The sequence below is a fragment of the Varroa destructor genome, unplaced genomic scaffold, assembly GCF_002443255.2.
Source record: "Varroa destructor unplaced genomic scaffold, Vdes_3.0 BEIS01000003.1, whole genome shotgun sequence".
NCBI classification, from domain to species: Eukaryota; Metazoa; Arthropoda; class Arachnida; order Mesostigmata; family Varroidae; genus Varroa; species Varroa destructor.
Genome location: NW_019211456.1, coordinates 19286324 through 19298005, shown reverse-complemented (window position 1 = coordinate 19298005; position 11682 = coordinate 19286324). Strand labels below are relative to the sequence as shown.

Sequence of the window (11682 nt, the reverse complement as noted above, 5' to 3'; positions counted from 1 at the left end):
GAACGCACCGAGTTATTAGAGCCCTCAGAAGCGGCTCTGAAAGGCAGTTACTCTGACGATCAAATTTGCATTGCACTTGAGCCATCCTGGTGCAGTTAGCTCGCCTCGCTTTATTTGTCTGCTTCGATAAACAGGTAGTGTATCATCGAGACTTCAAACGTTTTTTAACAAGTTGTTTTCACACTCTGAAGACACTAGGCGTACGCACCTAACCGTAAAAGCTTTGCTACCTCACTCAATCATACCGATGCTCGTTCAAAATGGAGCTGTCTCAGCTCGTGAATTAAATATCATATTAGAAACTGAAAAAGACCTAATTCATAAAAAAATACAGAATATATGAAGGTGATATCCAGTAGTAACCTTCATTTCATCTGTGCTTTGTATTAGATTCATACGCATGTATACATGTAGCATCGTCCAACAGTCAGATAAAAGGCACGGTAAGTTATTGAAAGGCAAAATATAAGCTTACCATTAGAAGCAAATTAATTCATAGTTAAGAGTAAAGTTAACTTACAGTTGATTCAATGTCCGTCTGAGCTACAAGCTATTGTTCTGTAAACACACGTTTTACCAAACAATACGCGCACCTGCCTTCTTTTTATGATGATACTGTCTGAAAATAAAATATCAAATCTATTACAAATAGGAAAAAAGCCTTCTTTTAGCAGAAAAAAAAGGATACCCATACTATGTTTCGTAGAAATGAATATCGAGAGACTTACGGGGGCACCCATCAAGTAAGCTGTGCCTCAACTATTACGGCTTATCAAAAGATGAAGGCCATATTAAATTAAGATTAGTCTTTAATTTCAAAATAATGTTTCAAATATTGTCTGCAGGCAGAATACCTTTTACCCTATCTAAAGCTCAGGTGGTCAATTAACTTCAAAGCTGATTTCTGCTTAGTGGTTTTACGAATCTAATCAACTCCGTGAGCTGCTTCCGAGACAGAAGTGTTATTCGAACTCTAATGTGATAACACGAAATCTTTTGTACTTAACGAATTCGGCCGCTAGATCGACTGCTTGCCCCATTCGAATACAGCAGCAGTTACCGCTCTGTAAGGCAAAAGCACACCTTGCTCTAGACCGCCTACGTACCAACACTAACTGAAGTCTGTCCTTGTTTTTTTTTATACTCATTACGCATTCTTCGGCTAACAAAAAACTAAATACGTTAGTAACGTTTGAATACTATACTGTATAGGAAAGGAACCACCGCGTAAAATGGCAAGCAGACAAGACCTAAAACATCAACGCTAAACTGATTACCTCAGCTGCCCTACTGAAAATTTCCCGCCGTTAGCTTACAAGTCGAATTTGTATACTTATGTGCTTGTCGAGTTCTTGACCTATTGATATAGGTGTATCTTTCTCATCGTCGTTAACATAATAAAGGTATCTAAACTGAGCGAACAGGCACAGCACTACAAAACGCCAGGTCAAGGTTACCCGAGAACCAAAATGGCGCTAAGAGACAAAACGACTTAACCATTCCCTGTTATTATTATCACTATTATAGCTGCAGCTGTTAGCGCCATCGAACAGTCCCTGCAGTTGAGCAATAATAGCCCGCTCTTTGTGTACCGATGCACTCACATCGTCCCACGTATCTCAGCAAATGGCACATTGAGCCTGCAGTGTCTTTACCAGTTTAAAGGGTTGCTATTTGGTAGGTAGTTTTAATGCAGACTTTACGCATTGATTTCCGTCAACGTCCATTATTTATCCACGCTGACCGAACGCTCGGTCAGCCAACGCCCTATTCCTGCTACTGCTTATCGAATGGGACAACGTCTGTGCCTCTCGACCTTCTGGTGTGCAGATGCAATTGTTTTATTTTCCTCGCGTTTTTTGTGAATGGACTATAGACTCATATATGTATAAACGAAAATAACAGTTGGGTTATACAATTTGTCATTTGCTACACTTTGTACCTTTTTGTCATTACCATATAGTTGGTTTCGAGAGTATGTTAACAACAAAAGGATAAAAATAATGGGTCGCATACTAACAGAATCATACGCAAGGGCTCAGTGAAATCGGTTTTTACTTTGGTTAAGGAAAACATCTGGAAATTTGTCATAGCAACTTAAATGACCATGACTATATGTTATGATTATTATCATGTTGTTTTATGTACTATGTATAATTTACCTAACAACAGGCACACATAGGAAATATATTTGAATACTCTTCGAAGTAATGCTAACATTTTTTTTTATGGTATCTGATTTGGTTCGGTCGAAAGTGCGTCGTACATATTCCTGTGACTCTTCTAAATTGCAACCTGAAAAAAAGTATTTTTCTATTTGAAATCCAAAAATTAGATTTTCTCTACCGCTAGGAACTAAACGAGAACTCAGGCCAGCTATCATACTTTAGAGGGGTTCGCCATTATGACTTCTGCAAAATTGCCGAATTTTTTAAATTGAGGGGCATTTTAATAGCACCGTTGTGTCTTCTCTCACATAACTTCAAATGCGCGCCTTTAGAAATTCAATAGATAGGTAGAGAAAAATATAACACTCAGAAAAATCGCGTTCCGTCATATAATTACCACCAACTGTTTTGTAGTTTTTCCTATAAAGTGCATGTGTATCGTTTTTTCTCCCAAGCATTACGTAAAACTGAAGCGGTACCTGTTTCAGTGTTCTATTCTGGAGGTGGTATTAGAGTGTTTCTGGAATTACAAGTGCTCAGATTTAGTTATTAGGGTATCTGGCTGGCCACATACGATACGCAACAGTTAACAGCAATGCACAAGGCCGACCTACAGCCAGAGTGGTTTCTCCGGCATCGTTTGTCGCTCAAGCTATCTATATATGCATACATCCTCTAGAGAGGGTCTACCTCATTTTTATTAATTACATCTTCATCACTGACTTCCTCTTGGCGATCGGATAGTAAGACCCATCCAGACTCTATCTGGGCTCTCCGTTACGCCACATTTACAAACACTTGAGTGTGTGGGAACATTGAAATATGTTTATCAACGGGGTTAGGTATTGAAATAGGCGACACTGGTCGCCTGTTTTTCCGTATAGAACAGTCAGAATGAATGAGTGAATTTAATTTTTCCTGATGCATTGTTTGTCAGTGTGTCAGTTACAGCAAACGACCGCGGAATAGGCACGTAAACAATGAGATTAGAAGTAATGCATAAACTTTAATCTACAAGGATAACTCACGATATACACAGTGTTGACTTGCTGCTAATTTTCTTACAAATGGTTTAATTGTTGTGACTACAATACGAACCGCAATCGAAGGTTATATATACAACTAGTATATAAAACATACATGTACCCATATATATAACTTTTTTTCTTTCGACTGCGAATTATTCACACTATCTTTTAGCCCATAGCTGTGTTGTTTAGTACATAATATAGCATTGTTATTGCTGGCCTGTCTCATTATCAATTCTGATGCGTCGATCAAGTTTCGGTTTTGTCGAATTCCCTCAGCTCTTTGCTGGTGCTAAACGCTAAATTTTCTAAGAGTTTCTCTAGCCAAGAACATATTCAGGTAGCAAAATTAAAGTGACGCGTACAACTGCCACAGTGTCTCAATATAGATGTCAACCCATATTTGGGTTTACATACTGATAATACACTATTATTTTCGTATGTAATTATCATGTACACCCTAAAGAAATTGGATAACTCTGGATCGGGCATGCTCCAGCATCATAGAATATCGGTTGTTGAGTAAGCAGAAATCCGAACAATCTTCAGTACGAAGTCGGTGGGTTCGTCTTTGTCTGATGTAATAGATAATATTAGAAAGCATGGACAACGTTTGTCTATATTTTAGACCGAATAGGAACGCTGAAATAAATTTATTTTGAAGAAGAAACTTCTTTTCTAATTTCCATCCGATGAATAAGAAGTGCTCTTCGATAATTCCGTACATTGCCAATTGGCAGACTGAAAAAGAAACGACAACAATCGCGTTATTGTTAACTACTCCTGAACCTTTTATTTCGTCCTGGCCAAAGTTGGCATGTTTCGAAATAGCGTTTCTATCCATCAAGTGCTACATTTAATTTAATTGAAGCAAAACGAATTTCGTAGTAAATTTAGAGCTTTCGACAAAGAGATGATTCGGCTTTTCAAGGTATTAATTGAGCTGTTAAATTTGCTTTAGATAGAAGAGGAAGCACGAAGGATTTTATGAAAGTGATGACTAAATGACAAGACTATGTAATATAAGATATAAGAAGGTTTCCGTATTAAGCTTTTTTATTTAGCAGAGGACTTTCAATAAAGAAAAGTTTATAAATAACATACCCTACTGTCACTAGCCAAAGTGTTATTTGATCGAAAATATTGGCTCCAGCTGAAATTCAGATTCGGTAAAGCAGTACTTTTGTAATGTTGTCTAGGAAATTTTCAATGCGATGAGTGAGAGGTTGCATTTTCAACGAAATCTACTCCACCTCTGGCTTAACCACTGAACTTGAGCTTCCCGCTCAGCATTAACATTGATTGTACATATGGAGATGACCTTACATGAAACATGTATTAATTATAATTTTTCATCTCTTTATATGTAACAGTTGGCATTGAATATACGTATGATGTTCGGAGAGGTGATAAATTTTCAGTTCATTATATATAAATATTTACATAGTCTTAGCACTTGTATGAGTGCCTATATATATTTTGCCTATTCAGTCATGCCTATATAGCCTATACGCGTTTTACTGGGAGCGCATACCAGCTGCGGGCTTAATTTATGTTCGCATAGGACCGAACCTTTTTTAAAGTTAAAATTTTTCTGTGCGCACCACCATAGCTTGAAATTGAATGTCAGCTTTCCTTTAGCATGTAAAAAAGTAATTCATTCAAATGTGAAAATGCATGTGTACTTGCTTACAATCCCCCTATGGGCTAATTCAACGCTGAACTTCCATGTGGCCATTTCGTCTAACAGCTTTTCTAACTCGATGGCTTCTAGTGCAGGATCTCGTACTCACCAGATTTATTATTTGCTTTTGTTCTAAAAATTAGACACATGTGACAGTAAGACAATAGGCTGTATAATCACTATTGGAAAGCTAATTGCTTACCCCTGTTTCGGCGGAAATGGCTGCCATAAGGAAGTTCATTGTTTCAGGTATTTAACCACGCATACGGAGAGCAAAACAATGAATTCATGTGCATTTTAAGCGTCTCGCTAGCATCAGTTCAAGCGAATAATGAACCTAAAGCAGTCTTTATAGAATTAAAGAAGTAGCACCTGCGAGTAACGGTTAAAAAGATTTAGTCGGTGATGATAGTTATTAAACGGACCATTTTCAGTAATCACAATTGGCTGAGAAAACAAAAACCAAATGAGTTGAACAACAGAGAAAAAAATGTACAGTTACAGGTTCGTTTAGGTGCTTCTATTACTCGGGCATAATGCTGAAACTGGAGTTTGTTAAAGAGGCGCATGGGGGCAGTTCAGTTGTAATAGAAGCTAAAGTGTAAGCAACGTGTGTGAATTCGGAAGTTGTTATGCCGTGTACCCTTTTTGTGTCACCAGAGAGAAGGCTCAAATGAGCAATAACTTGCAAACGAAAGGACAAGGGCTAAGTTTGACAACTGAGTGTTAGTATTCAAACCTATTTGTTCAGTTTTCTATCTGTTGCTGCGTATCTTTCCATCTTTCGCACCGACCTTGATTGCTGATTAGTGGCCCTTTTCCGTCTCTTGTCATTGAACGTGTGAGCCGTCGCCTACGAGTCCAATGCCTTTAGCCGACTTCTACTAAATAAACGGTAGACGAACACTTGTGGCGACAGCCTGAATGGTCCATCGGGACTCGTATTAGAACCCGAACACTTCTCGATATTCCCCTGCCACAAAGGTCACAGGACCGCAAGAGCAAGATGATAAAAAAGAGTCGAACTACGAAACGAATCCCGAGAAGGAATTTCCTTCTAACAACGTTTCACGGCAAGACTTAAATGGTAGAATGAAAAGGCCACTGTGCCATACATATAGAATAGGTAGCCTTTCGGTAGAATGCGCAGCCTCCTAGGCGTAGTCTCCTTCCGGACAAAAATGTGGCGAACGCATTTTAGCCTTAACCGAGACTTGAGATGATTGCGAGAATGAACGAGAATACCTTACAGATACAATCAGATAGTACATGTACGTATATATATTATATATTTGTTCGGTGGTCTGAGTTGTTTGCGACGTTTCCGCGATATACCAAGTTTATAATGGGCTTTGATATAGAGGCAAAAAATTTACATAGCAGAGTTACTCTATTGATAATGGTCCCACTCTGTAAATTTGATGTAAACATTCCGAGATACTGATTCCTAGACATATATCGCCTCTTATTATGTCACATAATTCCTCCACGTCTAAGATGTGCTGCACTAATCAGTAAGTACATGTGCTCCAAGCGACATGTATCCAATGTTGGATCTACGTAAATGTTGCACCTATGATAATCAACGGCGTAGTTACACCCAAAATACATTCAGCACTAAACGGACGCATCTTTTAACAAGCACTGCTTCTTATTGAGACAAACATAGGCAGTGCTTTTGTGCGCCTGCGTTGAAAGTATTAGGCTTTCCATTTTTTCATCGCATGGTCGGCCATATCTACTACTTCTCGGTAGAGTGCCAAAGCTAGCAAAATAAGGTTTTTCTTGATTTTGTCAACCTTTCAATAAAATATTTTTTCTAAGAAAATGCTGGTGAGTAGAACTTTTATACAGTATGCAAATGTTTCGAGATGAATACGGCAAATACATCAGTTATTGCTATTCCAGTATTTTAAAGCACCTGATAGACGTTAAGAAAAGAATAATACACACAGCTTTTTACGTGGACATACGAACGGAAATAGTGTTAGAACAAAGGGAATTTTTTGCTATACAGAATTAGTAGAAGTAGCTTGTACCTTTGTCCGTAAAACGAGTACCAGCACGGTTTAACGCTGTACTCTTTTTATTTGAAAAATATTTGTTTCTCCATAAGAGACGCAATAAATATTTTGCAAATGATGCATTTTTATTTATTGCCTATCCTTAGTGTCTCTGTAATATAGTAAATCCCCTCTTTATGTAATTTATTAAATACATAATGCATACAAATAAAAACATACAAATAACAAAAAGTTATTACCGGTTTACACTCAGTCAAATAAGCCAGCACTCAATTTTGTTTAATAAGATGAGTTCATTAGCTAGCGTATACATTTTGTATATTTTGCATAGAACTATACATTTTGAAACCATTAAGCTAGAACCACTAAGGTTTTCTTTTTTTGAACTTTGATTGCTACAGATTATGAGGAAATCCGTATCCCATTTTCTTGCTTGTTGATATTTTGAACAGCTGTATAACTCATTCATCCAGTTGAGCCGCCGATACAGTCATCGTGTGAAGTTCGTGTGTTCTAAACAAACTGGCATGAACCTTTGTGAAAGAAGGTAAAATTCACGAACTTGGTGCACTTAGCGGATATTTGAAAGCATCGAACTTTTCATGTCGAGCTTGCCATCTTATTACAAGCTGACCCTTCGGTAGCTGACCTGGTTAAAACACTGTTGGATTCTTTTGAGTCGTCCAACCGAGATCGTTTCGAACGCCAAAGCTAGATATCAGCTAGACCAGAGGGTCGTGCCTAATTAAAGTGCACAGTCAGTAGTTTTTTTTTACCTACAGAATAAACCTTTGCTATTTTATCTTAATAAATGGTTATTGGCTACAACACTATACGCAAGCGGTGCGTAATCTGATTGTGAAGTTCAACCCTCTGGAGTAAACTCGTTGCGCCAAATTTATATGAGAACATGGCACTGGACAGTGGCGCGCTATGTCGTTACTGATTTTAACTGCAAATGTTGCTCGATAACTGACTCGCAGTAGCCTCTGATTATATTGACATCGCTGCAACACAATAATTTTAATACTGAATTGTTACAACACATACGAATATCTTTTAGAAGTGAGTATCGTAAATACATTATTCAATTTTTTTCAATTGTAGCTAGTCGAAATGATGGAAAGACCTCGCGTATTGAGACCCGGCGAGAAGTTACCACCCAACTGTAGACTTCTACTCGGCGATGAGCTGGACACATTCCTAAATAAAGCAATTGCTGAGTATAAACCTTCGAAAGATATGATTCCACTGAAGTACGCCGCAATTCCTATGGGGCTCACGGCAGGAGTGTGCGCGTTCGCTGTGACTACCACATTTCGAAGATTCTTTAAACTCGGGAGCTTTGCACAGAAGACGTGTTACGCTGCTGTTATATTCCCGGCGAGCACAACAAGCGTAATAATGCATTCTAACACTACTAAGGACATCATTCATAGGGAGACGAAATGCCCCGTGTGTGTACAGACCCGTGCAATGTCATTTCAGGCATTATTCGGTGCACTCTATCCGGCCATTGTGGCGCCTATCATTTGCGCGTCGTTCTCCGTCCCTCGGGCCCTCGCGCCAAGTTTTTTGCTCAAGGAGAACGTCATCGCCATATTGAGACATATGCAGAAGAAACCTAAGGTATACATTTGGTCGATTCTAGCCAACGCTGTAGTAGGGGGTGTATGGACACATCTGGAGCAGAACGCCTCATGGAAGTTGCATGTAAAGCTTTCTGGTGAACATCCAGCGGAAAAAAAAAAAAAACAGCAAAATAGTGGAGTAATTATGTCACAAGACAACGGCACGTCATTTACTGCCTAATTATTATTATGAAAAAAAAAGATCAATCAGTATGATGTCCAGACGCTAATCGCTGTAGAAGTGCGGCAAACATTAATAGTTAATTAGGCGGCAAGTGTTTTACAAATAGACAAAAAGGGCAATAAACGTTTTCTCGTTTCAGTTGCGTTTTCAATTAGCACTCTGACCCAATATAGCTTAAAGATTGTTCTAATAGGGCAATAAAAGAAGATGCGATGCCTTTTATTATATCATTCAAAGAATAGCGTATTTTCAAACAACAGGTGTTGCTAAAATTAAAATTCTTTTTTAAAAAGATCAATAAACAAATAAAAAGCTAATCAAAGTACAAAGCTCGTCGTAACAACACAGCCTTCAAGTTGAGAGTTTTGATTTCTATGTCTCCTATTGCTGCTAAAATCTACTTAGTCTTATGCCGTGGTTTCGTGTCAAATGAAAATAATTTTAACAGAATTAAAACACACAGCTTCCAATAAAAATTTGAATTTAGTATGAAAAGCTCAGAAAAGTTAAAATATAAGAAAAAGCAATATACCGTGCCTTATGAACTGCATACTTACTGAAAAACAAATTTAGCAATCGTTACGAATTAACTTCTAGCTCGTATGGTGAAGATGACGAAGGAGCGCGTTGTGAGGTGTACTAACCTCCGCCAGAAACTGAGCGATTCCTGATTAGACAATTTGCGATTGAGCTATGTTTCCTTTTTTGGATCATGACATATGTTTTCATTCCCTCTGTTAAAGTCTTTTGTTTTTGTCAACTAGATAGCTAAGAAAACTTGCCTCAGAACTGCTTAGCTTTATGATAGAGTAATACCTATGTGCGACTTCGGTTGTAAAATTCGAAGCACTTTTGATTAACGGTAATAGATGGGCACAAATTAATTCCGATAGAAACTACTCAGATCTAGTGATTTATGATAATTATCCATACCTATTTTCACGCATCTCCCAAACTGTTGAAAGTACGTTACTAACGAACTCTTAACGGTCGCATGTTCTAATGACGCTAGGGTTAGGTTGGGCCTCGACGCTTTGGTTAAGCCCTTCCACGCTATTCTTTTTCACCATTTTTTTTTTATCTAACAACACAAGTAATCTTTTTTTACGTATGTAAACCTCTTCATTAATAGCACAACATATTATTAATTTAATCATATAGCGACACTAATGCTAATTATTAGTGAGGATTATGGAATATACGCCTGAAATGAGAAAGGTCTAAGTTGCTTGTCTATTGGATGATGCAGAGTACAATGTACAGTATTTACGTGATGCAAACGATGGCCAATTTTCTATGCTTTATTTCCCGTTTATGACATCAAATAAATTTGCTATACTGTTTACGTCAAAAATTTCTGTCGTTTTTGATTTTTCACCGATTTTTTCATCCGCATTGTATCAGCCTAAACTACGGATTTTTTTATCCCAGTGACTGACACTGTTCTCGTCAGGCTTCATTTCTATAATAATAATAATATTATTACTAATAATCAGTAATATTACTTCCTTCCTTCCACATGACAAGAATAATCGTTAGCCCGCCTCCTTTTAAACGCGTAGTATTATGTCGTGCTAGACTATCTGTAAAGTTAAGCTCATATCCGCTCTTTAGTTTCCAGCAGTACAATAGAGTTTCCACGTACGACGACCATTCCGATGGGAATTTTCTGTCCATTCTTAAGTTCCTCGGCCTCATCTGGAACAGATACAAATACAGATAAATAAAATTAAATAAGAAGTTAAAAATTTGTTCTTTCATGAGCTTACCTCAAAATCATTAATATAGAACACACATGTTACGTCAATACAAATGGTAACAGTGATTCAACAAACGCTTCTGTATATGTTTGAAAGCAAACGACATCATATTTTTTCTTGCGTACAACGTAAGACCTCACACATATAAAACATCTGCGTTCGGCTGCCAGACTTTTACCGCTATGTTCTGTACAAGGTACACCAGTAAATACCTAAGACAGTATAGTGAAAATAGACAAAAAATAATGCACGTCCTATGCAAGCCCTCACATGTTCAACTACTACGCATCTGCACATTTTAAAAAAATTAGCAGTCAAAAAATAAGGCGGCGGTCAAAACGTTTAGGACTATGCCGTAGATTAATTTCAAAACCAACCACATAGACAATATATTGAACTTCTAAAAGGAGACAACAAGCGATGAGAAAGACATTTCAGCTACAAGCTAAACTTCAATTAATAACTCACGGCAGCTTACCAAGGACGATGTTCATGAAAGGATCAAACCCTCGTAACACGCCGCTAACGACGCGCGACCCGTTAAGTCGAAGGGACAAAGTCTTGTCCATATACTTTTTCAGTTCGGGAGGATGCGCCTTACTCATCTCGACCGCGTATTGCCCGCACTCAATTAGGCGGGGGTCCTACTGAATCGTAGTCACTTCTATTCGTAAACAGGCAGTCGAAGGTGTAATTGTCCAACGAGAACACGGAGCAATTTGGCCGGCATCAAGTAAGTGTTTTCGCCGGTAAAGCCCTAGCAGAACGGATGTTTGTTTACAAACATGCTGTCAACAAAATCATTACGAAATTCGCAAAAAGACCGTTCCGCCAGATAAATACGGAACAGCGAGACAAACGATTGGTGGGCCACATGAGCCGGTGAAAAAAAGAACACATTGCAAATATGACACCTTAGTATTGTAATAAATTAATAATAGTAAATAAGACTTTAATAAAAGGTAATAGATGAAACACTCGTGGATAATTTAGACGAACACGTCGAGTAAAATTATTGGAAATTAATAATGAATCGTAGAGTTGTACGAAAAGTGCTGCCTTTACAAACTGACCTAAAGAAATAGACGACATGCGCATCTTCTTAGACGAAGAACTTGCATTTCTTGTTATAAACACAGATCAGGTTTTGTTAAATATGTAAGGCAGTTTTATATAGATGACTTTTTCTGAATCGAATGTTGT

At 37.9% G+C, this 11682-nt stretch overlaps 1 protein-coding gene and 1 long non-coding RNA gene across 2 annotated transcripts; both read right to left on the bottom strand.

Annotated features, from left to right (window-relative positions):
* Nucleotides 1–2011: 2011 nt before the first annotated feature.
* LOC147756637 (uncharacterized) lies at nucleotides 2012–6086 on the bottom strand. Its single transcript, XR_015323492.1, has 3 exons — nucleotides 5675–6086; nucleotides 4301–4349; nucleotides 2012–3937 (listed from the first exon to the last, which is right to left on the bottom strand). It is a non-coding gene; the product is annotated as an uncharacterized LOC147756637 (long non-coding RNA).
* Nucleotides 6087–9984: 3898 nt separating this feature from the next.
* SNRPG (small nuclear ribonucleoprotein G) lies at nucleotides 9985–11254 on the bottom strand. Its single transcript, XM_022799237.2, has 2 exons — nucleotides 10958–11254; nucleotides 9985–10417 (listed from the first exon to the last, which is right to left on the bottom strand). Exons 1-2 carry the CDS (start codon nucleotides 11082–11084, stop codon nucleotides 10317–10319), a joined length of 228 nt encoding a protein of 75 aa, XP_022654972.1. The 5' UTR covers nucleotides 11085–11254; the 3' UTR covers nucleotides 9985–10316.
* Nucleotides 11255–11682: the final 428 nt, after the last annotated feature.